The sequence below is a fragment of the Carassius gibelio genome, chromosome A13, assembly GCF_023724105.1.
Source record: "Carassius gibelio isolate Cgi1373 ecotype wild population from Czech Republic chromosome A13, carGib1.2-hapl.c, whole genome shotgun sequence".
NCBI classification, from domain to species: domain Eukaryota; kingdom Metazoa; phylum Chordata; class Actinopteri; order Cypriniformes; family Cyprinidae; genus Carassius; species Carassius gibelio.
The window spans coordinates 8,282,483-8,309,548 of NC_068383.1; the positions used below are offsets into that span (position 1 = coordinate 8,282,483).

At 38.1% G+C, this 27,066-nt stretch overlaps 1 protein-coding gene across 2 annotated transcripts; it reads right to left on the bottom strand.

The window, feature by feature from the left end:
* Positions 1–73: 73 nt before the first annotated feature.
* LOC128026049 (proteasome activator complex subunit 4A) lies at positions 74–25,445 on the bottom strand. 2 transcript variants are annotated; one of them, XM_052612762.1, is made up of 48 exons: positions 24,885–25,445; positions 23,258–23,398; positions 22,975–23,091; positions 22,581–22,637; positions 21,165–21,209; positions 19,811–19,960; positions 19,090–19,153; positions 18,930–19,004; positions 18,723–18,845; positions 18,531–18,623; positions 17,297–17,562; positions 16,910–17,096; positions 16,452–16,541; positions 16,300–16,364; positions 16,052–16,202; positions 15,491–15,589; positions 15,328–15,397; positions 15,165–15,232; positions 14,842–15,057; positions 12,136–12,293; positions 11,067–11,162; positions 10,865–10,920; positions 10,708–10,764; positions 10,446–10,501; positions 10,242–10,340; positions 10,095–10,157; positions 9,622–9,717; positions 9,408–9,539; positions 9,111–9,320; positions 8,727–8,863; positions 8,569–8,622; positions 8,340–8,469; positions 8,142–8,250; positions 7,893–8,046; positions 7,598–7,667; positions 7,361–7,486; positions 7,071–7,223; positions 6,852–6,956; positions 6,144–6,235; positions 5,876–6,007; positions 5,534–5,742; positions 5,342–5,427; positions 5,130–5,258; positions 4,844–4,999; positions 3,229–3,391; positions 1,911–2,044; positions 1,558–1,692; positions 74–1,162 (listed from the first exon to the last, which is right to left on the bottom strand). In XM_052612762.1, exons 1-47 carry the CDS (start codon positions 25,133–25,135, stop codon positions 1,558–1,560), a joined length of 5,625 nt encoding a protein of 1,874 aa, XP_052468722.1. In that variant the 5' UTR covers positions 25,136–25,445; the 3' UTR covers positions 74–1,162. The 2 variants fall into 2 exon arrangements, with proteins under 2 accessions (XP_052468722.1, XP_052468724.1); XM_052612764.1 differs by lacking the exon at positions 22,581–22,637 and having other exon boundaries at positions 24,885–25,402.
* Positions 25,446–27,066: the final 1,621 nt, after the last annotated feature.

Here is a 27,066-nt window from a genome sequence, read left to right on the forward strand (position 1 = left end):
TGCTTAAAATATCAAACAAACTGCTATTTGTCATTAGGAACATGGGAGAAGGACACAAAAAAAAAGACTTGCATATTTTGACACACTTTATTACAAACATCACTTGACTTTTGTCAAATATTTGTAAAAGGAATATCAAGAAAACAACAACAAAAGCATTAGCATAGCATTACAGCATTACTTTGTCTTATAGTTTACCAACCAAAGTTAAACTACACATTGGCTTATGATATGATTTTGACAGCATTAATTATACTTGAAATGCAAGCATACCAGCAAATCACTGCATTAATGTACGGTCTAAATTTGTTGCTATTGACAGGCTTTAAAAAGCTTCTGATATCTGAATACGAGAACACCTGGCTTGAAGCAAAAACTGGTAACATTAGACTAAATGTAAGGGTCAACTAAAAAGACAGACCAAAGTTTCAATTGCATAAACTAATAATAATAATAAACATAATTTATGAATGCAAAATAATATTAAAAGAGAAAAATATGCATGAAGTGCAGGAGTTTAAAATCTCATGGGCTTAAAAAGGACTACTATTTTGTAATGTTATAGCCACTGTGATTATATTAAGTTTTCAGTTTAGTTCAGCTGTATTGGCATGACAGTCAGAGAACAGCATCACTAAAGCATATGGTCTTTACATACACTCTTTAATTGATGTAGTCTCTATGAGAAATGGGGAAATGTACAGTGCTACTTCAAAAAGAAATTGGTACTTTTACCTCATACACATATGTAACATTTACCAATATTACTTGTGTACACATTTTAAACGGATTACTGCTAAAATTGTAAAATACTATTATTACAATAACTATGCAATGCAGAAAACTGCTTTATATTGGGCTATGACAATCCATACGGCACACACGCAAGCAAAAATGAAAATCTGTACAAGAACATTATAGATGCAGGTCAGCGATGCCTGCAATAAAGTTCCCCTTAAATATTAAGTGTACTCAAAAATAATAATAAAAAAAAGAGTTTAGTAAAATATTCTAGTTATCTTGTAACTAGATGACTGCATCTATTGCTACATGAATTGTTTTGTTTTCCCCTTTCAAAAAACAATCCCAGACATTCAGAGGAAACAAAAATTCAGGTTCCATTAAGCTTTGCCTTTCCTCTTCACCAGGCAGTGGCATCATTCTGAAAAACAGAAAAGAAATGATCATAAGAAGAGACTGAGGATAAAACAATGTCTGAACTTGCATGTATGTGAACAGTATGTTCCAAAATCCAGTTAGATGCTATAGGCGGCATTTTATGATATCACATTATATGGTATCAAAGTTCCAGAAAATGAAATGACCCAGATAATTATTTAATAATTAAAAAAGTATATTTACTGTTTTACTGTAGTAATAGATACACTATTTGAAGAGTTGCTGCCTACAGTGTGTAGATTGTTCCAAATCGCTCATTTGTGCAGTTTTTTTTTAAATTAAGTTGCTGCCTTAAAAGGCATAGTCTATGTAGGCAGCAGAAAGCAAAGCAGCTCACTATGTTATGGAAAAGAGCATGTGTGTGTGTTTATAACAGACCTAAGCGTAGTAACAGGGGGAGACCAGCAGATCTGTGAGCACCAGCAGCTGGTCATCTGTGAACTTCTGCTTGTGTTCCTGCCAGTTATCATGATGAGTGCGACGGAAATCCGACAGGGTTTTCTTCACAGTCATCTAGAGAAACAGCAAACATATAAATCTTGTGAGTCACTCATTTAAAGCAACTGGCTCTGGGTTTAGTTATAATTCTCAGTATTGATCAGTATTAATGCTTAAACATTTCATCTCTGCTCAGTCAATCCCTGGCCGCCCTGCAGACTGCAATCAGCTCATCATTCCCAATGAACACCCCCCCTTCTCTCCACAGCAGTAATTGAGAGCGAGAGCTGTACCTCTATAGGCTGTGTGTCATTGAGGTGGGCACTCAGGTCCATGAGGATCTGGGGCATCCAGGTGGGCACATCATACGGGCTGGAGAGGATGCAGGCACTCAGACCCAAAACACCTGCATGCCGCCGCACCAGATCTACACACACATGAAAAATGAAAATTATTTAAGGTATATAAATATACCTAGGGTGAATTCAGGTAAATTCATCTGAGGGGAAAAAAAGAGACCAAGTTTACCTGAGTTCACCCTCATCATAGCCTGAGACAACATTTGAAAAAAATTGTCTTGACCAATGTCATCAGGGCCGCTGCTGGCCAAATGTGTGCCCTAAGCAGGATTGTATTGTTGTGCCCCGTTTCCTCAATTATGATGATGAAAAAAAAACAATTACTATGGGGTGTAAAAAGTACTTAAAAAAATAAAAAAGTAAATGAATAAATTGTATTAATTACAAATTACAAAAGTAGCTCTCGACATTTACCTAAGGCTACAACTTTATTATGACTCTAATTTATTTTATAGTCTCAAGCATTAAGAAATCATGCAAAAGGAAATTAATCAGTGATTTATAATTTATTTAATATATATTAAAATGTATAAGGTGTGCATTGTAGCTGACACCAAATAACAACATTACAATTGTTTTATGACTCCAAGTCTTTCTCCTCAAATGCTATTGAGCTTCAAATTTGTGTTTGAGCCCATGTGAAAAAGTAGCATAATTTACATATGATTTACAGTTTATTTTAATGAATATCAAACATTAAATTCAATTGTGAATTATAGCTGACACCTAGATGAACAATTACAGTTGTTTTTATGACTTTAAGTCTTTTTTTTTTTTTTTTTTTTTTTGAGCAACTGGGATGGTGCCCCCTCGGGGAGTTTGTGCCCTACGCAGACTGCATTATCTGCGTGTAGGGAGCGACAGCACTGAATGTCATGATGCAAAAAATAAAATAAAAAACATTGCATCCACAAAACATTTCTCCAGCACCCTCTGGCTTGTCCACATGATCTTGGGAACCGCAGCAGTGGTTTTTGCGAGGGCAGTGGCTTTCTCCTTGCAACTCTGCCATGTACACCACGGTTGTTCAGTGTTCTCCTGATGGTGGACTCATGAACTTAACATTAACCAAGGTGTTTAAATGCTTCGAAATTACCCTGGGCTCCTTTGCAACTTCACAGACTATTACACGTCCTGCTTTTGGAGTGATCTTAGACAGTTGACCACTTCTGGGAAGGTAACACTGTTCTTGACCTGACCCCATGCTTGAACAGTAGTGTATGTACTGTATACATGTCTGTGTGATCATTACCAGCAGAAGGGATCATGTCCACCACTGAGCCCAGCTCTCTCCTCTTGCGCTTGGGAAGACGGGTCTTGCTCAGGGCCTCAAAACGGGCCAGCAAGGGTTCATCAATGCTGAGAAAATTACACTGCAGGAATCCACTTAGAGTGGTGGCGGCCATCTCCCTCACCTAAGAACACGAAGAGAGAAGGAAATAAAGATCATTACATTGTTACGGTTCAAGCTAAATCTTGTGGCCAAAGATTCAGACAGTTTCTCTTTACAGTTATCTGAAAATAGCATGGGGAAATGCAGAACCGGGAGAGACAGGGTCTTTTGTGTCAAGAGCTTTTCTTTAAAGAAGAAAAATGCACAGGGCCTGAAGAAAAGAAGTGTATAACGGCAGAATGGTGCCATCTGCATCACAGAACAAAACACGATGTTCCAGAGCAGAACTCCAGTCAGACTGAAATGGGTAAATTTAGGGTTTATTACCAGTGATGTGCTAAACAAATAGTCATTTAACCAGTCTCAATGAAGAACCATGTAATAAGGGAAAAAATCCTTAGTTATTAAAAACACACAGACAGTCATGAAAGCTGATTCAGCAATAGCAATTCTCTTTGCATGTCTAAGAGAGTTTAGGACACGCATCTGTGGGGACAAAGAAACACATCTATTGTCTTGAAGCTTCAAAATCTAGTGACCTTGGCCTGTGTGCTCGGATATCTGACCTTGAAACAGTCACGTTCTCATTGGCTGGCACCAATCAACCGAACAGCTGTATTACATCAGCAGACAGAGGTTAGGTCGAGTGCACCACGGAATCCAAGGTGCTTTGATGTAATAGTTTTCTTCCACTCATAACCCTATTCTTTCCCCCCCCTTAGCCTCTTCTCTCTGGAAATTTGAACATCTATCACCATGGAAACAGAATACTTCTGCAGCAGGGAGTTGCCATGGTAACAGTAAGAGGGGTAGAAGCGTTAAAGAGAGAAAGAATAAATGAAAACAAGAGAGTGCTACACTGAAAGGAGAGAACGGAGAAAGAGACACTTCCACCACGGCGGCCTACATAATTGGTTTTCGACACAGTTAACCTTTGCGATTATACTCAAACACAAGCATGAACAGAAGGTCGTGCCTCCGTTTAGACTTTCCCTCGAAAAGAGCTCAAATATAGACCGAGATATCATCTTGAAGAGGGTTCAGGCTTAATTCAGTGCAGCTGAGTGGAACATTTCTTAAACATGCAGATATCATGAGAGTGAAATCATAAAAAGACGGAGCTCCGAGGGAACTCGTGTCCGTCTGTGCAGAAGTCTGCCGAGTTTGTCGAATGAGAGATTGTTGTGCAATTCTTCACTGCTGAGTCAGTCATTTTATTCTAATGTTCTGCTGATTGGCTGTCATGGTTAAAGTGCTTTTGATAAAGTAATGATGTTGATTGATAATATTCAGTATGAAATTATTATTAGGTGCCCTCATATTAGGCTTGGCAGATAATTGTATTTTCCTCACAGAAAATAAAGGGCCAGAGACAACCCTACGCCTTTAGAAACTGCGAAACAAACCTTTATGCATGTGCAGGTTTGTATTGTAAAAAGCGCTATACAAATAAACCTGAATTGAATTCACACACCTCAAGTTGCTCATCCTCCAGCAGGCGAAGTACCAGAGCTCTCACGTCACTGACGGCCTTGGCATCACTAATGAAGGTGAAAAGATTGTAGAAAACCATGATCTGCAGGTAGGTGAGAATGGTGTAACGTGCGTGCCATGAGCTGATCCTTGAAATCTGTAACAAATAATGCCATCTGCTGGTCAAATCACACATCAAACCCTCACAAATCACACATAACTCCTACTAAATATGCTGTTTTCAGCTTTTGGTGTGCGTGTTTGTGTTATGGGCACTGGAAAGTCACCTCCTCAAGTGCATTGAGGACTTGTTGGATCTGCTCTGAGTACAGAAGCCCCTGGGACATGAGAGACAGACATGTCTTAGCGTCTCTCTTCATCTCATCATAGCTGTCATCATTCTCTACGGGGGCAATCTAGAAACAGAGAGAAAAGAGATAGGCTAAACACACGAGATTTGTAGAGAGTGAACTAAATTACAGACAAAGTCTGGACTCACTTTAAAGAGTAGAGGGAGCAGACGAAGCTGTTCAGGGACCGCAGAAGAGAAGGAGCGTCCAGTACTGGTCATCAACCACTTCAACACTGTCACAAAGACAAAACCCCAAAATATCCCTGAAACACTTCTGCACATTCGTTTTCTCAAAGAATGGTGTTCGCACACAAACAGCGAGAGACACAAAGTACACACCAGTTTTGAGTAATTTGATGGCTTGTGTCCTCTCGTCCTGGTCTCCCACTGTGTTCTCCTCTAACACATGGTTCTGGATCTCCTCCTCACCCTCCGTTAAAGGCTTGAGTCTGGCCAGCACACGCTCGGTGAAGTCTGCGATGTGCGGAGACATGGTGGGCTGAGTGTGTGGTAGGTTCACGTCAATCATGAAGATGTAGGTGAGCACGCTGAGAGACAGAAGAAGAAGAGAGATAGAATGAGCTGCAGTTGCTGAATGTGTTGCTAGCACACAGCGGCTCTGAACGAAAACGGAACATGAAAAAACACACCGAATGTTGATTTTTGTATTTAAGCACATACCTGCCGATGCGTTCGCGTACATTCTTGTAGACCTGAGTGAGTTTGGGTTCTAGGTATTGTAGTAACCTGTGTAGCAGCTCTGGGACCCTCCACCCCTGCTGAGCAAGACCTCCCTGCAGCACATACAGACGGCTGAAAAAGAGACATGACGTTGTGTCCAATTACATGACGAACTTAGACATGAAATATTTACAAGTCGCATTCATCATTCCCTGCTTTTAATCCATCACATTCAAAAGAGGACGTGTGTTTGGTAGTGATGTCATACCAGGCATCCACGAATGAGCCTCCTTCTCCTGTGAGCAGTGATTCCATCAGCATCTCATACAGCCAGTGCAGCTTTCGTGGGTCTCGGCTCTCCTGTACAGTGCACACATACACAAGGAATCATTTTTGGGGAAAATATGCACTGTTTAAAAGTTTTGGGTCTGTAAGATTGGGTCTGTAAGAAATGTTTTGAAAGAAGTCTTTTATGCTCAGCAAGGCTGTTTTGATCAAAAACACAGTAAAAACTGCAATATTGTGAAATAGTATTTTAATTTTAAACAACTGATTTTTTAGCAGCCATTACTCCAGTCTTTTATTTCACATGATCCTTCAGAAACCCTTCTAATATGCTGATTTGGTTCACAAGAAACATTTATTATTATTATAATAAATGAAAACAGTTTTTTCAGTATTCTTCAATGAATATAAAATTCAAAAGAACAGCATTTGTTAATAAATATTTTATAATAAATATTTTGCAATATTATAAATGTCAACTAATTTGATTAAAAACTGCAATCTTTTGAATGCTACAGATTTTTTCTTCCTTATTTATATAAGAGTATGAGACTTACATTTCATCCACAATTTCAATAGCATGTTTTTTGCTAGAAATTTGTGCAGAAACTCAATGATATAAAACATATGGGTCTAAACCGTACTAAAAGAAGAGTTCATGATCTACAAAGCGTGACAAAGGTGTCCTTACGCAGGCAGTGGCAATGCAGGTGCCCCAGTCTGCATATGTCTCAATGGTGATATTGGAGAGAGCTTTACGGAGGAGTGGACACAGCAGAGCCCACAGTTTTTCCACCTGTAACAAACAACACAATCAAATACAAACTCAAACACGTTTACATCATACTGCACTAAGCCAGTGATGTCGAAGACTCAAATCCTCTGAACTAAAATGCATGTGTGCTAATACCTTGCTGTAGCTCCAGTGTTTCGAGCCTCTGATGAGTCCAGAGATGATCTCCGCCGCACAGCGCTGCGTGCTCTCGTGGGAATCTGCAACCAGACGCTCCATATGAGGCTTCAGCAGAGGCAGGAAGGCATCATCAAAGTTCCGAAAAAGACCCTTTTGCAACACAAGACGATGTTTTATATTTTTTCTGTTACAATTTTGCTGATTTTTTTTTTTTTAGCTGGATGTCAGATATAAATGCAGATCGGTTTAAAACAATGGACTGTAGATGCACGTCTAAAGACTCTCACCTTAAAAAGGCAAAATCGCCGTGGGCTGAACTGATCGTTCCCCTTTCTGTCCTCCAGAGACAAATAGTGGATGAACTGATCTATGAACTGCTGGTCTGAGAAATGATCGTATATGATCTGTTCACTCTACAACACAGAAAACAGGCAACAACAAAAAAATGAGGTGGTATGAGTATCTGTTGAGATTTGCAAACAGTGGTTGGGTTTGATGTCATTTAATGTTTTATATTTATGCACCTCATTCATTTCTTGTCTTGATTTGCCCTGTTTAGGCTGTTCCTCAGGAGGGGCATAGAGCATCAGCGTCCTTAAAAAATGAAATGTTAAAATACATTTTGTGTTGTTCTCCAAATCAACTGATGAATATATGCTACCATTCAAAAGATTGATTTTGAGCAGCCATTACTCTAGTCTTCAGTATCACATAATCCTTCAGAAATCATTCTAATATGCTGATTTGGCATTGTATGGCTTCGGAAGACATCAAATACGGTGCATGACTCTTATGTTTAAGCATTGTAAGCATGTGTACCGTGGCCATGTGGAATAGCCCCAGTGGGTTTTCTCAATGAAGCAGCATTCATCCCAGTCCTGCTGGGAACGTGGCAACCTGCTGCTGTCATACTGCAGCCACTGGTTATCAGGCCTGTCTCCCACCAGCAGAGAGTCTAGCGCTTTACCGCCACCTACATGAAAAACAGGAAGAAATATAGCACAAATCTCAGAAATACTCATATTTTTTCATATGAGACAATTCTTACTGTATGGTTCGTGTACTCACATGATTGTAGAGATGTTTTGAGCTCAGATAAATCGTAAGGATTCACGGTCACTTTCTTGTGAGGTCTCTTAAGCTGCTTTAGAATTCCACTCACTGCTGATATCGCAGCCTGAACAATAAATGAAGAACCAAGTGAGTTTTGGTGTAGCTTTCCTTACACACATATGCTCATAAGTATAATTCTGACAATTCACACACATTGCGAACTAAGAGCGAGTCATGGATCAGGCTCTCGGTGAAAAAGAGGACTGCAGAGGAAGGCAGGGGGTGGTCATCTCTCAGCATCAGAGAGAGGAAGCCGAAGGTTATCTGCTCAAACTTCCAGGGCCTGCCAAATAAACAAGCATATGACCAGTGAGTAATTTCCATTACTTTACCATCCAGACATTTGCGGTCTAATCGAACCAGACACGATGAGTAGACATACAGGTTTCGGTCGTGAAGGCAGTCCAAAAGTTCCAGTACGAGCTTCTCATACTTCCTGTTAAGATGAATAAAACAGGAAAAACTCAATTTTGTGTATATCCACTGATTAACTGGATATAAACTGGAAAGCATAGTTTTTTATTTAATGTATTGACTTACTGCACTGAGTCTTTGTTTTTCTGTTCCTGTCTCTTTCTTCCCTCCAGTTCCTCCTGTTCAGAGGCGGCACATGGAGTCGGTTCTGGGTTACTAGATTTCATCATTTTTAAAGCAACATCCACACAACTCTCCGGGATCTGAATATGACACATAAACAACAGTATAAAGACAAATGTCTTCTTAAATAAAAATACTTATACTTTTGCAGTTCTGCAGTTCTAGAGAAAGTAAAAGTTGAAGCTGGTGTGCAATGACATACTAGCAAAAATGATTTTCACTTTATATTAATACTTTAAATCATGAACCAAGGGTGTGTAATTTTTTTCTCTCCAGATTTTTAGTTAATGTTTCTTCCCCATTTAGGCTACTATTTGCTGAACTCACAGAAAAGTCAATTCCAATGGTCTCGTACTGGCGGTGGATTCTGTCAGCAAGATCGTCGAAGAGCCGGACGACTGAAGGCTTCTCTACAGACATGGAGGGGCTCATACCAGAGCGTATGATGGCAGGCCATGTGAGAGTAATGCAGTCCCAGTACTGCAGGTTAGCAAGAAAGATCCCAAACGGGTTCCCTAACAGACAGTACAAGGCACCCTGGAGAAGAGTAAAAAATGTGTCATATGTCAGAAACATGAAGTTTCTTTTAGTGCAGTTATTCACCATGAGCGCTGTAAGACCTACTTTGAATTGCTGCTGGGTAACATCAGTGCGGTCTGGGTCCAGATACTCCAGCACTTTAGGAATGACATCTCTGCAGCATAAGCTGTAGGTTCCCAATGCGGCGAACAGCACATTCTGAGCTTTACTCCTCACCTGAGGTCAAATAGATACTCTTAATGGTGTATTCATTTCTTTTGTGTGTGAATACATATGTGTGTTTTTGGCCTCGACATACCTGACTGTACCTGCTGGTGGACAGTCTGAGCAGGTCATTTATCAGGTCCTGATGAACACTCCTGTAGCAACATCCCTCCTTGGTCAGATTTCTTAACTGAAACACACACTCGAGACTCAAAACTACCGAAATCTTAACAAAACAGGCTGTTATTTTATGGTACCCAAAAATACTATAGATACTGTATAAAGGGGGGAAATCTCATGAACATGTTCAGGTCAATTATTTTTTTGCTAAAAACAAAAGAATTTAATAGAAATATTTAGTTATATTAAAATATAGCTTTCATGACACATTCCACAATTTCATACACAATATTATATAGAACACATTAATACAATAAAATCAATAAACTAAATGCAATTAAATACAAATAAAAAAATTTAATATAAAATTAATCAAATTAATATGTCTTTGTGAGATTTGCCCAAATGCTTTATAAAATGTTTAATATTTGAATTATTAGGAGCTACCTCATGCTGCAACATGACTCTGTCTATGAGTAGAGCTCTGATGTGTTGTTTACTGCCGTGAAGCTGGAGAGAAGAAGAGGGAGTGAGTGTCAGTCAACTACACATCAAATCTAACGATCAGTAACAGACATTCAGTGCGCCTCTAACCTTGTTCTCCATGGACTTCTTAACAAGACTGAAACTTCTCCAGCGGGAGTCAAACTCATGTTTGTGTGCGCCTTTGAAGTTAAGCAGGTCATTGATGATCTGTAGAGAGAAGACACCATTTGTCAGTCATACCACTGCAATACTGTAAAGGTAATGTGCACATACACACAAATGTTAGAGAAACCTGACAGTGTTTCAATTCACCTTTATAATGGAGAAGAGGGATTTGATGTCGTCCTCTGAGTGCTCTAGAGTATGGTCTGTACAGATAAACATCAGAGTTGAGAGAGTCTTGAAAGGTACATACTACAGCTTTCAGTTCAGGTCAACAATTATTATTTATTTAATTAAACTAATTGATCACATCTATAGATGTTAAAAATGGTGTACATACATAAATTGATCTGCTGTGATAAACTTGAAAATGTAAAACTAGAACGGGACTCAGTGTGTTGGAGTAACTTACGTAGTAGAGGTCGAATCATCTTACAGATGTCCTCTCTGTAGTTCTCTCTAGACAGGTCTGCCACATTATCAATAATAATCAATTGGCAAGCAACTAATTCATTAATAAGGATTTCTCTTACACTGATTCAAAACACAAGAAGGAAATGCTCACTTACCATAGTCTACTCCAGCATACACGTTTGTCTCGTCCAGCTGAACCATACTGATTGCCCTGAAATAAGAAACATTGCAAAATATTACTAAATCTGTATGTTGTGTACCAGAGCATCACATACTGTATAGTTTCGCAATCCATGCAATGTTAAAATGAAAGATTTTTGTTGTTTTTGTAACTGTAGTCCGTTGTGTGTCACTCACATCTCTAGCACAGGTTCTCCATGCAGTGGAGGCAGAAGGCTGCCTGCTCCCAGAAGGCAGTTATGAACAATGGACAGACTCTGCAGAACGTCATCCCTAAAGAGACCAAACACATTATCAAACAACTCTTTCAAGGAACTTTTTTCTTGAATCCTTTTCTTTTTTCTTTTTAATTAATGCATTAAAAAAATCTGTCCATCTATGAAAGAAATAAAAATATCTCTAAAGCGCTTAAATCTTAAGTCATAGCTCTGATTTGTCTCTACAACTCCAATAGCAGAAAAATTGGGGTGTTTTGTGAAATGCCATGTAATCAAGTTGTAATCAATGTAATCAAGTTATTTGTTCATTCTCTCTAACCTTTATTTATTGATTAAAGTACAAAGAAAAAAATTCCAATGTTCCCTTTCAGTCGGTCACTTTGACGTTGTGTGGAGGTTCCAACACTAAGGGTCGCTCTTGGGAGCCCAGACACCTCTGACATCATTTAGAAAAGCCTGATGAAATTGGCCAGCAAAATTTGCATAGCTAGCCAAGACATGATACCCTTCAAAACAGTGTCCTTTGGATATTTTCTACCCTTCTCACTTTTATTTTGCATCTGTTCCAACTTATTTGAAGTGTGTTGCAGTCATCAAAATTTGTTTTAATTTACAAAATACATTTAAGTTGGTCAGCGAAAGCGTTGGAAATCTTTCTTTGCACAAATCACAGTTATCAATTAACAAATCACAGGTTCTTGATTTTAATGCATTTTGCAAAACATCCCAACTACTCTGGACCTGGGGTTGTAAATCATTGATATGTGAACGCGCACCACAGGAGCTGTGGGAATTTAAAAACATTCAGATTTTTGCCTCTATGAAACAAAAACTAAAATATACGGAGAGAGAAAAATAAAAAAGTACAGGAATAAATAAATCACAATTAATCTCTTGTTATAAACCCATTCAGTCCCTTTTTTAAAGAAAATCCAGTATAATACGAAGACATTTCTGGTTTGATGTTGATGAAGGGGAACATGCTGAGTTCAAACAGACAGAAGATGTTACTGTATCCCGTGGCTGACCTGCTGATCTCTTGTTCTCCCTGTGTGTGTTTCTGCAGACGCAAGAGTTCAGGCTTTAACAGCAGATCCAGCAGGTAGAAAACAAACTCTTTCTCTTCTGTGCTAGGCACGTGCCATTGGATGCCCAGGTCCAACAGGTCTCCAGGCTGCCCCCAGTCCTGATTCAGAAAGGAGACAGAGACAACTAGTGGAACATCAGCCTCCATGACATGACTTTTTATTTATTTATTTTAATCACGAAACCTTTTTATTTTTAAGAAATCAGTGACCAATGTTTTGTGTAATTGCGAATACTGATGATAATTGGCGTAATGTTTAATACTATCCTTGTTAGTTTAATGCATTTTTCATGGAAGTTTCATGGATTTGTTTTCATAAAATCAAATAGTAATCATAAACATAAAATTAGGGGAGTAGTTATGATTTTCTCAGAATGCTGAGGTGGAGTCAAATTAACCATGTAATAATACATCAGACAGTGAGGAAGAGTGACGTCTGTCCATCTAAGAAAAGGTACTCAGGTTAACCGATGCTTGAGACTAGGGATGTCAAATTTCGATTATTTCCATGATCGATCGTCGTTTAAATTAACGATCAATTAATCGATTAATCGTTAACCATAATACTGCAAAATGCGTCTATTGCAGGTACACAGTCAGCGGTATGACAGGATGTGCAAAAGCCACACACACACACAAAACGCTTTCTCACTTGAATTAAAGAGGTTTTAGTCTGAATAAAATGCTAGTAGCAGGATTATAAAATGAATAGATGCGATTATGATCATTTGATAAAATGAAGAGAGCGCGCCATACTTTTGAGGTCATTTTACTTTGTTGACAGTTTCCAATCCCGCACGGAGAACGCTGAACGCGCCTCTTTAAATGGTTTTGTGGTGCTCGTTGTTGTATTTTAAAGCACAATTGCGATGTTTTCAACTGACATTATTGTATAAAATTATCCGAAATGTGGAGCGCGTGTGACTGCGCTGCACATTAAGTGAACTACATCGGCGCTGCTGCACCAAAACACAGTTGCTCACATTAATTTGATCCTGCTGGATTCTGTCCTAGAAAATGTCAGATTTTTAAAAATCCGGCATACAGCGCATTAGATCGTGACAGTGCATGCGTGCACACGAGGATGAGCGAGCGCGGCTTAGGCTAGATTTATTTGGAGGTTATTGCTCATGTCTCATTCGGCACAAATCGAAATGTTTCCATATTCGCAATGTATTTGAATGTTAAACTATTAATTATAATGTAAACTAGGCTTGTACTTAACACGCATTCGCATATAGACGGAAAAGATGATCCTCTTCATATGAGCAAAAACGTCCTTGGCATAACAGCAGAGTGGACCGGTATACTACGGTCTATTTAAACTGAATGCTCCAGGAATGTGTCGGTCACAGCGCCTATTAATCGCTGTTTTGAATCCAGCAATTATTTATTTAGAAATGATAAGATCTGATTATGACAAGTGTGGTATAAAAGCTTTGTTTATTAGAGGAATAATAGGTTAACTGGAGATGTTACATCGCGACCATGCTTTTGGACCCCATAGTCTTCATTTACGCGGCTTTGTTCTGGTTTGCCGGTTGGTCACGAATTTCCACAAATTCAGTATATTTAGGCATTGTTTCTTTTCCTAAATCTTCATAGTCTAACCCTCTAATTTCCCAGGTTTATTTTATTATCTTTCGCTTTTAATAACTGTTTTCGCATCTCTTACTGTGGTAAACATAGGAAGGGAAATTAAAGATTTCATGAATTAAGAATTCGTTCGATTTATTAATTTGTTCCCTTATTTCACTTAAATCATGGGTTATTTAGGGAACAAAATTAATGAAACATGGACAATTGCCACATTAATAATTCGTAGGAATGAATTAACAAGTTGTAGGAATGAATAGACTACCTGTCCTGTCACTGTGTCCCGCAGCCCTGCAAAGCGCACGATATAAAACAGTTATCTGATGAAATGATTAGTAACTACATTTCTATTGCATTTAATGTTGAAGAACTTTTATGTTGTTTCTATTTTAATGTTCTTTAAAGTTTAAATCACATTAAAAGCTTAATTTGTACATTGTGAATGAATGATGATGCTTTTATATATCGTCACCGTCACTCACAGCCGCTCGCACGTGTTGAGTGCGCATGAGCCGCACGCAGCCCAACATTGAATCGGTTAACCGACCATCGATAGCCTTAATCGATTGCATCTCTTATCGACAATTAATCGATCATCGATTAATCGTTGACATCCCTACTTGAGACGGTGACGGAGCTCCACCAATCCATCCATTTACTCAATCATCTCATCTCTTTCTCTTCACTCTGCTGTTGTGAATGGGAATTTACACATTTTGGAATTTTTTTTAATTATATTTTCAGACACTATTCACATTTATTCATTTGGCAGACACTACAAGCGAACAACAAGCGATGTATCATCAGATGGCAATAAACAGGAGAATAGCCCATTATATGAGGTTCAAGTCATTGTTTAAAAATAGTAAAAAGCTAGGACAGGAGGATAAGAAAAAGTTTCTTTTTTCAAATTGATCTCTTGGATAGTCTGCAGATTCTTCAGGATTATGGCATCATATTTCAAATTCGTTCTAAGGAGAGCTGAGGCTCATGTCACTATGAGAGGGTAAGTGGCTAAATCAAGCCATCTCATTTTCCACGTGAGACTGACCTTAATTGGTAGGTATGTGTCACTGTGCTGCTGGACGCCGCCGGGCACACTGCAGTATTCTCTGGGATAGATGATGGACATGGAACGCAGGATGTGATAGAGCAGCTTACAGGCCAGATTGTAGCCCTGCTTACATTTCAGGTGCAGAGTTAACTGAAGAATTTGCACCAGCTGAGACCTGTAGAGTAACAGCTGATCACCACCCACACGGGTCACCTACAGACAGAGACAAGGCCGGTCATTTTAGTTAACTTATAGATAAAGATTTTAGCATTTCTACATTTCTATAGCTAGCTGGGTTCTAGTGAGAATCTAGTGCTGACCTCAGAAAACAGCTGGAGATTCCACATCAGCTCTTTATCCAGCTCCTCTTCATTTAATACCTCTTCATCTGAGAACACATGGTTTGTTAATGGGAAACTCACACTGCACATGTAAGCAATATGTATATATTACCATTAACCCATTACATCATGGGGAACTTACTGGCTGAGATTTGTAATATGGCATTACAACAGTGAGGCAAAAAGAGTTTCAGAGCCTCGGCCGGGTGACACTGAAAGTAGAATACACATTTAAATGGTCAGTCAAACATTCTGAGTAACACTGTCAGCTGTGGATGTCTGCGAGTTGAGCTCAGAACACTGACCTTGGTTGCAGCTCGGCACATGTCCGCCACCATCCGTCCAGCCACGTGAGTCTCAAAAATGTTTGTAGTGGCAAAGTTAAAGACTTTTTCCAGAGCCACCTGTGAAAATGAAGGAAATATGTTCATATATCATCACACAGTATTATGGAAATATACTTCAGCGTAAAAAAGTTTGTGGTATGTAAGATTTTTTTTGACAGTGAAGACATTTATAATGTTACAAATGATTTATATTAAAAATATAGATTTTTTACTTTCTATGTATCAAAGCATCTGGAAAAATATGTATCATGTGACACTGGAGATTGGAGCAGTGGCTACTGAAAGTTCAGGAATTGCCATCACAGGAATAGATTACATTTTTTATTTAATTTAAATACAAAACTATTTTAAATTGTAGTAATATTTCAAAATATTACTGTTTTTAATGTATTTTTTTTATCATAAAAATAGCTCAGGTAAAATGTAAAAAAATTAAATAAAAAAATCTTATCGATCACAAACTTTTGAGTGGTAGCATAAGTTATGACTAGGTTTGACTCCGTGTGTGTTTATAATAACCTGGAATATTTCTATAGAGCATTGTGTTAGGATAGTGCAGAATGTGGAGGACAGGCCCAGCTCCACCAGACTCTCCAGATGAGTCATTTTCTCTGTCTCCATCTCCTCCCGAGTCTGTTCCAGTGTACTCGTGTCAATCAGTGCAAAACATCTAAATACACAAACATGAGAGGAAGAATGAGGATACAAAAAGAAATACACATGCACAGTATTCACAGACAACAACAACAGTTCTCAGAGTTCTGTACCTATCAATGAATTGAAGAACAAAATACTCAAACTCTGCCGATGCGGAACACAGTTCTTTTTCCACCTGCGCAAACACAATCAATGAAAAGATTTAGAGTTGCACATTAATTATGACATTTAAAAAGACTCTACTGACAGGAGGATATCTCACCTGTGTGAGATTGTTTCTTGTCTGAACAGCAGCTGAACAGTCCACCAATGGCACAAGAGTAACAAAAGTTGCTAAAAACTGGAATGTTATCTGAAAAAAACAAAAAACAAATTTGAGAACATACAGACCTCTATAAAACTATTTGCTAGTCTTGGACAAAAATAATAAAATCCAGATATAACTTGTATCGTAATCCTGCCTGAAACTGGAATAGTGCCTGGTTGCTACACAGTGTTACACTTTAAATTGCAGTATGATATTTTTTTAAATATATGTCAGTATTCATTTGAATACATCATTTGTATTTATTATTATTTATATAATTACATTTTAAGTGTAGGTAACATTGTTATGGGCTTTTCTCTTTTTTACTTTAATTTATATTTATTTAAATTCTAGTACTTCTTTTATTTCAGTCAACTGGTAATTTTACATAACTGCCTTGAACAGACTCTCACCATGCACTTGCTGAAGTCGTTGGGGTCGACCCCAGGCAGAGCCCTCATGAGGAGAGGCAGCATGTGTGTGGGGCCCTCTGGAAACCTCTGGCCCCCAGACACCAGGCTCTGTGCCACACCGATCATACAGCTTAGGGTGGCGGTCAGCTGGTGAGGCTCAGTGAGGGTCTCCATGGCAGGATATGTCCTTAAATGAGACGGAGAAGAGGAGAAATGTGTCTCGAAAAGGCTTTTATGTGATAATGTCATCAATTTATTCTCTCAATTCTAAACTACCAAGGGTTGTTAACAAATCAAATTGTACAAAACATCTATAAGATTATTTTACTCTTAAAATTGTTCATTTAAAATATATTAATATATAATATATTATATATTAAAACTTACTTCTCCAGCAGTGGAGGAATGACTAGCTCAGGTCTGAGCAGGGCAAGGTTTTGCAAGGCCTGGGCAGCATCCAGGCTGCCAGTTTTGCTAAACATCGCCAACAGGACGGGCTGCTTCATGCTTTCCACAAAGTCTGTGATGTCTTGCTCACTGAGAAGGTGGCTCTCGGGAACAGGAGTCAGCCACGTTGGCGTCCGGTAACGTTCTCGATGCAGTCGCTTCACAACGCTGGCAGGTAAACGCTGAAGGAGCTTCATGAGTTTCATCTAGGGATGGACGGATGGAGCAAAACAAATAAAACGGGTATTTATAAATTAAAAAAACAAAACATTTTTTTATATTATTTGATATTTGTCCATTATTAGGTAGTGTAATAAGGGGAAAAAAGGGCGTAATGAACTTGAAATGGAGCAATGACCATAATGATATTATTCCAGCACCCACATCTCTAATGTGTCTGCAATTATGAGTTTTATTTAGACACGTGTCATTGAAGCCTAAATAAATAAAGCAAACATGGATTAAATTAAATGTTAGTTCTACTGTGCTTTTACTGTCAAAAAATGGCACTGCAACTACCATTTGATCAAAGGGATGAACTTTGGGATCGACTTCTGATACCCATCTCACTGAGTGAGCATGCTGGCCTTTGGCACATTCCTTCGTGCGATAAAACATTTTGTACCCTGTGATGCCCACCGCAAACCACACAGTTCATTTGCATCAAAGCAAGAACTCTTTCTGGGAGCTTTTGAAAACAAATCAGATGTTCCACAGAGTGCACACATCTCAACAACAGCTTAAAGAGGAAGACAAAGTAATATTGCAACAATGTGGCGACAGTAAAAGGACAAAGCTTTCACAGGGTTTACTGTGACATTTGAAACTCAGAACTAGATGCTTCCCTCAGTCAGCAAGCATGCATCCCTGGAGAGATAAACTATCCTGTTGTCTATGAGATGTTGTTTCTAGAAAAAGAATGGCATGCACTGTTGATAGCAGCAGTGTGTTTCAAACGGACAAAGGTGCAAGCTTTTAAAAAGCACTCTGGGTTACAGATTAGCAGCCTTTGCTGTTCATTTTTTTTGTTAATTTTGTTAATTAAATAGTTTATGCTCAATAATTGGTTTATACTTACAAATATTCTAATACAAGATTTATACTTCATGTATTATTTAGCATTTGATAGAGTATTTATTTCGAATAGATTCAGAAATCTCCATCAGTAACTCACCAGCCAGCGGCCGTGGTTAGAAGGGTGAAAAAACGAGGTGATACTGTTGAAAAGGCCACTGAGCTGGGTCTGGGTCTGCTTACTGGGCCCTCCCTAAAATACATGATTAAATATAAAGTAAATGTATTAATTAACATCCTGATAGTTTCGGACATTTCAATAGCAATTAAAAGCATAGGTGCTTCATTTTACCAGCAAAGCAGAAATCCAGATGACCACATGACTGATGTCATAGGCATTTGTCAGATATCTGGAAACCAGCATCTGACTGGATCCTACAGGAAGATTAAGACTCCTTAAGATCCTAGTGAAGATCTGAAAACAGAGAATATAAACTGCATAACCAGAAACGCTGAGGCAGCTCTGGACTGAATGCCTAATCTGAATGGCTTATGTTACCTTGGGAATATAAGGGTCCCAATCTATGTAACCAATGTTGTCATTGGCCAGTCGTGCAAAAAGACTGACGAGATTCTGGAACAGACACAATCGGGGTTGATACTAATGCAATGAATTATCAAAGCTGTTAAAAATTCAATAGTGAGGCAACTATACTTACGACTTCCCAGCTTGGAAGATTCTGCACCGACACCCACAGGCTTATCAACTCCTCAAACCAAAGTCTGCAGAAATGCACAAACCAAAATACTCACTTCATGGAACTTGGCATAACAAAAAAGTATTTACGATTAAAGTCCATTAACTTTGGGATAAAAATACCATTTGAAGCAGATGTGTAACAGTTACATAACATACGCTATTTTCCATTTCAAGTTAATTTCTATGACAACAACTTTGCGTTAGCTTGTTATTCTAGTTTGTGAGAATTGTAAGAAACTCTATTTAATATAAAAACAACATATATCATGGTTGTTCCATGCATCTGTCATGATGCATTCTGCATTTCATGAGAAATACAACACTATTAGAAGCTTGGGGTCAGTACGATCTTTATTTTTAAGAAATTAATTCTGAAAATGGTTTGAAATTCAGCTTTGCCCATCACAGAATTAAATTACATGCTAAAATATATTCAAGCTAAAAACATTTATTTTAAATTGTAATGAAACTTCACAGGGTTAACGTTTTACTCTACTTGTGATCAAATAAATGCAGCTTTTGTGAACAAGAGAGACTTCTTTAAAAAATTCGACTGATTCCAGGTTTTAACAGTAGTGTACGCGTGTGATTTCAGTCAAGTCCATTACAAAAACCAACAGGAATGACTGTGCAAGTTAAAGCAGACTGAAAGAGTGTCATAAGGTTCAGGCAGTGCTCACTTAAAACCCTTATCATGCAGCTCTGGGGGAAGAGTGGTGGGCAGGTAGAGGTCGAAATATCCCATGGCCTTCTGCATAGTCTCGTCAAACGGGCACATCAGAGGTCTCCACTCATCCAGCATCTCCTGTGTGGCTGATTCTGGGAAATATCTGCACGCACAGACACACATAGAATGATTTTTTTTTTTATCCTATTGCTGATATCCGTTAAGTGTTATGTACAGATATGACAATACTAAAACTTTGTGATGTGCCATTTACATGTCTTGGTAAACTTTATGCAGTACAAGTAACTGGATAAATGGTTAATATGCTTTAGTTAAAGGATTATATTCTGCCGGTCTAAGCCACATCAGGAATCCTGGCATACACCATGCAGGACTTCCTGTCAAGTCCATCCATGAGCATTCTGTAAACCAGGGTCCATCAAATCTTGTCGCGGAGGGCCAATGGGCTGCAGAGTTCAGCGCCAACCCTGATCAAACTCAACTACCTTTGATTTTCTAATGATCCTGAAGACATTTGCTTATGCTGAAGAGTTTTATTAGGGTTAGAGCTAAACTCTGCAGGAAAGTGGATCTTGTGGGCCAGATGTGAGGATCCCTGCTGTAAACGGTGCATTATTTGGTCAAACTGAAGGTATGGCCTTCACTGGCCAGGCACATGACCACCTTTTCTGTAATCCTACCGTAGATGAGCTGAGAGCCTCACCTCACCCTAAATATCTTCCATAGAGTCCAATCTGTGTTTAAGCGCAAACAAGGCAAGCCAGCTAAGCATACATTTTTTTCTGTTTCTATTTCACTAAGATCATTAAAAATAATTTTCAGTATTGAACTGTTTTTATCCCAATTTGCTGGATATGATGTCATTTTTGACCTCCTGCTGAAGAAGGGATAGCACTGATCCTGGGAGACTGAGTCGCAGGGTCAGGAACCTCCCACAAAGCCAAATTAAAAGAGCATTAAACAGGATTAACAGCTTAAGGAGAAACGAAGCAACAATTAGGACACACCGTTTATGCACACTACCAGTCAAGCATAGTGATCGAAAGAAAAAGTGAAGAAGCAGAGTAGTAGTGATCAAAAATTCATCCTTTTCTACTAAGCCAAGATTTTTTTAAGATCATGAGAAATAATAAATCAGGCCAGTGTGTCCAAACCTTTTACTGGTATTGTTTTCCATTAACTTTCATTAAACCGATAACCTTGCATTTTATGTAAATGTCTTTACTGTCACTTTGATCAATTCAACGTATCTTTGCTGAATAAAGTATTCATTTGTTTAAATACAGTTAAAAATCTTACTCATCCTAAACCTTTGATTAGTAGTGCATGTCAAGTACTGTACTTACGGCCTGCAGTTCTTGATTAAAGCCTTCAGAACTGCTTCCACTGAGCTGCAAACAGAAGAGAAACTTGGAAGTGACCAACACTGGATACAACAGCACATTGTAATTCCATGCAAAAACAATTCTACAATGAACAAGACCAACACACTAGTGTTGTTAGACACACTCATGCATCACAAAATCTTTTATGTTTTGCACCCATAAAGGCAGTGAAGAAAACAGAGGTAGAGGAATTTTGGGGAATAGTGTTTATTGGGGTCATTTTATTTGAACACATCTGTGCTGTGAAATGATGGGCATATTGGGGGCTAATGGTCCATCTGTGACCTATATGCTGCTGAAAAGCTGGTCAGTGCAGTGCAACCCCCTTACTCTAAATTGCATCTAAAGTACTGTAGAGGGGATACTTCATGAAATTCTGATCTTCAATACCAAAACATTAGATCACATTCATCAGTTGCATGCAATCCATCAAACACATGCACCATGAAAACCACACAGCTAAACAAATGTAAACAAGCCAGTGAGCGTCACCAAAAAACTGCAGATATGTGACACCCAGACAGGGCTTCTGAACCTGATGACCTTTGTTATGAAGCTGGACAAAGTTATCTTTTACCTCTGAACTCATACAGAAAAAAATAATCTCTCAGTAGGGATTCACTGTTGCAGCCCATGTAAGAGGAGCCAACAAGGATACTGGAGTATCAGATATCTGCATTAAAGAGCATGGTGGAAAACACGCTCAGCACTCAGAAACAACAAACAATACAGGCCGTTGATATTGAGAGCGAGAGAGTGTTACTGAATGCTGTGAGAGCAGCACAGTGTGAGTCCTGAGTCCAACAGCCTGTCGGACTGTCAGTACTTTTTGTGCAATGTGACATGCATCTTCTTTGGTAAAAGTGCACTCAGTAATTTTATATAATATTAATATTTTAAAATAGTAATATAATGTTATTACAGTATATACAATATTAATTGTATTTTATTATTATTCCCATTATGATTAGTCCTCTACACACACTTCAGAAACTCTAAATTACATCCAGTAAATGGTCGCCAATTTGCTGTTCTGTAAAAACTGGAAAGCAACAGCTTGAGCAGTAAAATACTTTTTTTCGGATATTGTCTGCTATTACTCCTATAAATTTGGCACAGGCCATGTGAATGGCATAACTGATGCTGCACTGTGCCGTGGCTCTGCGGCGCGCTGTGTGGAGTGAAGCAGAGCAGACCATGTCAAATTTTAACTCGCACATTCTCAAAAAAATGGTAGCAGTCTAGAACCCTGTACAGTATGAAATGGAAAAAAATACACTGATGATCAGCAAGCAACAAAAAAGCAGTGAAAGTAAAAAAAATAAAAAAAATTATTGAGTGCACTTTTGAAAATTAACAAAGTAACATGGTCCTTACCACCTCTGAGCAAGTTTAACGATTATGTGTTTAGAGGAAGAGCGTGGCCGCAGAGAACTGAACATGGGAGGAGAAAAAAAAAGACAGTTTCACTCAACGCTTCTTTATCTACTATAACAACATTTTTATTTGACGCTCAACATCAGCACCAGTTTTATGATGTGTGCAGATTCTCACAATAGAGCAGGCTGAGCATGCTTCTGACACAATCTTAAAAATAGGAAGCTGAGATGGAAGTTATTAGGATCATTTTATTGAGTAGATATGCAAAAGTGATAAAGCAAAACAGATCCCTTTAACCATGTATTTTTTTTATATTGTTGAGTAAAAAAAAACAATTTTTGCTTTAATTAATCAATCTTTGTGTAATGTTTTTGATGGGATATGCATGTACCTGGGAAACCAGTTCAGGCCGAGGTGCTCCGTCTTTGAGTACAGGATCCCGTCCTGCAACTCATAAAGGGGTCGCCAAGGCAATTCTAAGTCCTCTCTTGAAAGCAGCTCCTTCTTCCTTGAAGGCAAAACCATTTAAAAGATATGATTTTCTTCACATAGTTTGTTTGTGATGTTATAACGGATAATTGTACATTATTTTCTGCTATGAAAGCCAGTTCATTTCAATGTAAAAAACAATCATTAAAAAAAAATATAGGAAGCATGCAAGAAGTCCATCTTACTTCAGGAGGGTGATGAGGAGACGGGCGAAGCTCTGCATCATACTGATCTCCAGTTTGGGGATGGTGACCAGCTCGTACAGCAGCTTGATAAAGAGCACATGGTCCTCTTTGCTGAACTTTCTTCCATACAGTCGCATATACCTGAAGGACAAGAACGGATAGTGGGTTTTTTAGTATAAAAATGTAACACTTTATTCAAACTATATGACATCTCCCTCTGATATTAACAGTTAGGACGGTGAGTTGTATGGTACGAAACAGATCTGCAGTTGTCTATTCTATAACTGAGAGTGTTATTGTTCTGACCCTGAACTTCCAATTCATGAAATTCTGTTTGGTCAGTGTAGTTATTATACATCATAGCATCAATAATGTGAATTTATGATTTAAAAAAAAAAAAAGAGAAAAAGAAGATCAAATTCAAATTGCAATACAAAAGACTTCCATTTGGATGTTTTTAGTTGCTTCAAGCTGAAAGGTGAAGACAAAAGCAACAGGTGATACCCAAGCAAATCACTTTAATTAGAAGATTTAGGTCAAGTTGGAGAAGCTTGATTTCCACTGAAATGGAAGTTGGCTCATGGCTGACCAGACACAATCAAATAATTTAGGTCAGACCAGGATACCACAGCTTCCGTGCTTGGGCTGGAAATGCCAATGGCTTGCCAAAAGAGGGTTTTGTTGGGATATTCTCTGGAATAGCAGAGATAAAGAAAGCCATGTCCTAAACACCCAAGGGCACACAGAGACCAGTCCCAACACAAACACTGGGACATCTCCAAACATAGACATAGCTTGCATTCTGGGCTTACTGAAAAGGAAGACAACCTGGAGAGATACAGCACAAGAGGATTCATTAATACATTCTGTGAAGAAGTATGTGATTACGCAAATGTCTTGGATGACATTGAGGACAATATTTCAGTGCATGTTTACTGTTTACACCAATGAGTATTGCATCTTATAGTCACACACAGTCTGACATCAGTCACTGTTTGTGCTGGTTGTGCTCTTAAAATAGCATTGAGTGTTGAAACCATGACCAAGGCATTTTGCAATCACTGACAAAATATTTAGCTTGTTAAACACCAGTCAATTCATTACTTTCACTGTAATGAATACTCAAACCAATAACTTCATTTCACAACACACCAAAAACCAAAACATAATCATGGTGCCCAAGCTACTTGGATTTCTCAACACTGGTTCATAAAAAAAAGAAACCAAACAACTCGCGGTAATAGGGATTTTATACAATACCAAGTTAAAATATCACACACTCTTTTAAGCGTTCCAACTGAACATTCTATGAAGTTTGTTTGAACAAACAACGTTAGTGACTACGCATGCGCAACAGCAATCAGCTCACACTCCCGATTAGCGCTCTATTTAAATCACATTGGAGATATTTTTACCTCTAGATACAAAAGGGTAATTTGGTGTTCCCATGACTTTAAATAGAGCTGCCTACAGAACATCACATTTTCTGTTCATGATATTGTATTAAGTGAATGTATTTATGATTTATGCTCATAGGACAAGCCTATAATTGAATTTAGTTGGCAGACAAAATTACCCGGATGAGTACTGTATAATGTTTGATGAGTTATGCCTCTTAAATACTTACGTGGAAAGTTTTCTCGTCCAAAACAAGACTCCTGGCCATATCTCTCGGAGTTGGACGGCTCTGCCGAGGTTTCCTTTGATCTGTGCCAAAATTTCATTGGACTCTTCGTCTAGTTTGTCCTTATAAGGCAGAAGTTCGTTGTAAACAATTTCTTTTTGCGGAACAAACCCTACTAATTTGGTTGCTTCTTTTTTCATATCACAGTCCCCCAAATGTGGCTCCTCCACTTCGATTATATAAGAGATAGTCATGAACGAAAATATTCCAAACAGTGATGAGCTTCAGAGAGTACAAGAGAAGTAAATTACAAATTATAGAACTACTATAAATGTCAGAACCACAACAGAGTCGTGGTATTTTCTTGTTGGAAGATGCGAACTGTCATCGCTCGTGTCGTTTCTGAGCTCTTCAGGATAATGATGACTTCTTTTAAGCAGACCCGGTTGTTGTCATGCGTCGTATTTCTATCCGAGCGCTCCATGTATCCGTTTCCATTCAGCTGTAACTAGCCAAACACACATGCCGCGACTCCACCCTCCTCGCCTTGCGTCACTTCCACCTAAACAGCCGATCCAGGAACAGTTTATTGAGACTTCACCGACGAGGAAATGATACATTTTACTATGACGAAGGATTAGTCCATGACTCATAATTCAGAACCATCATTTTGTACTCCAATCAAACAACAACAACAACAACATCAAAAAGGCACAACAGTGTAAATAATCATTTCAAAGAATTCTATTTTTAAAGACAATAAAACTTGGGACAACATTAATAAATCTTCATTTGTATAAATAAAGCTTAGCCTACATATAATACAAATATTATTACACAGAATTCAACCTGTTTGTTTTGTATAAAATCATCAAAGAATGTTATATTCGTGCGGTTTTTAGTGAATCAAAAGCACTCAAATCAGTACTGAATTGTCAGGCAAATTTCCTGAACCTCAAATCAAGTAAATGTATGTCAGTGAAATTTTAATCAATAGTAGCCTACAGACTTGTTGTTCATACAAGTTTTTTTTTGTAATCAGTGGAACTTTTCGTATTGTTAGTAGTAGTAATTTTAAATGTAGTTTTGATTTAATTTATTTTCAAACATTTCTTATAATTAACATTTTAGGTATGAACCAAGATTTTTTTTAAGTACGAGGCTTAAATGAAATCGCATCGTGACCTCTTGAATATTAATGAGGTTATGCTGATGAGACATTTTAGTGACCTCCAAAAGTATCGGTCATTTAAAAAAACATCAAACCTTTACCATAGTAGGATTCGTAAATTAGCCTCTCGATTATTAAATTAAATGCATCGTGCAGTTGACATCTCTAGTACTAGACTAGAAAACATGTATTCTGTGGGGAAATCTATTTATGATTCTGGGTCAGTCAGTTAGCCATGTAAGCAGGAGCTCGATCCTCTGTCACGATTGCGCAGCAATTATGATCAGATATATTTAGTGACATCTCCTCTAAAATGTGATTACTCAAGAGCTCAGTCCATGAGATCTGTAAACAAGAGGGTCTCAAAAATCCCCTCAAAAGGTCAGAAGGTTTATTACGGGTATGTGAGCCTGTGCACATGTGACATGGGCTGTACATTTAGATCTACAGTAGCTATCAAATTCTACTGGTTTGTTTTCATCACAAAGACACCCAGAGGAGGAATAACATATTTGTAGCTGTGAAAATTCTCCTATTCCAAAAACAGTCGACAAAAAATACAATATGTAAATTTTTATCATTTCATTATGTAATTGAATGTAGGCTACCAAATATATATATATATATGAAAAGTGTACTTCTTAATGAAATGTGCTTATATTAATAACATATAGCATTAATAATATAAGTAGGCATTATTATTATTGCATTATATTCTAGAAATTCTATATATTTCATATTCTATTTAAATAAAATCTATATATTGCATTTTTCCTTACACACACACACACACACACATATATATATATATATATATATATACACATATTAAAAGTAGTAACATGGTAATATTTTCCAGTAGAGGTCGCGATTGTACAGACAATATGTTTGCTTCTGTAACGTTTCTCTTGTGAGTTGTACATGAGTGCAGTTTTGTTTCATTTATCCATCTGCAACCAACCACTGATGTTCTTTATTCAGTTTCCTCCAGTTAAAGGGATAGTCTATCTAGAT

What these genes read in the sequence shown, in the direction of transcription:
- LOC128026049 (XM_052612762.1), bottom strand. Translation starts at nt 25,135, where the DNA reads ATGACTATCTCTTATATAATCGAAGTGGAGGAGCCACATTTGGGGGAC. An exon ending in TTACCCAGCAGCAATTCAAA is followed by an intron (nt 9,321 to 9,407) that starts GTAGGTCTTACA and finishes ACTCTTCTCCAG; the next exon opens with GGTGCCTTGTACTGTCTGTT. An exon ending in CCTGCATTGCCACTGCCTGC is followed by an intron (nt 6,236 to 6,851) that starts GTAAGGACACCT and finishes TGCACTGTACAG; the next exon opens with GAGAGCCGAGACCCACGAAA.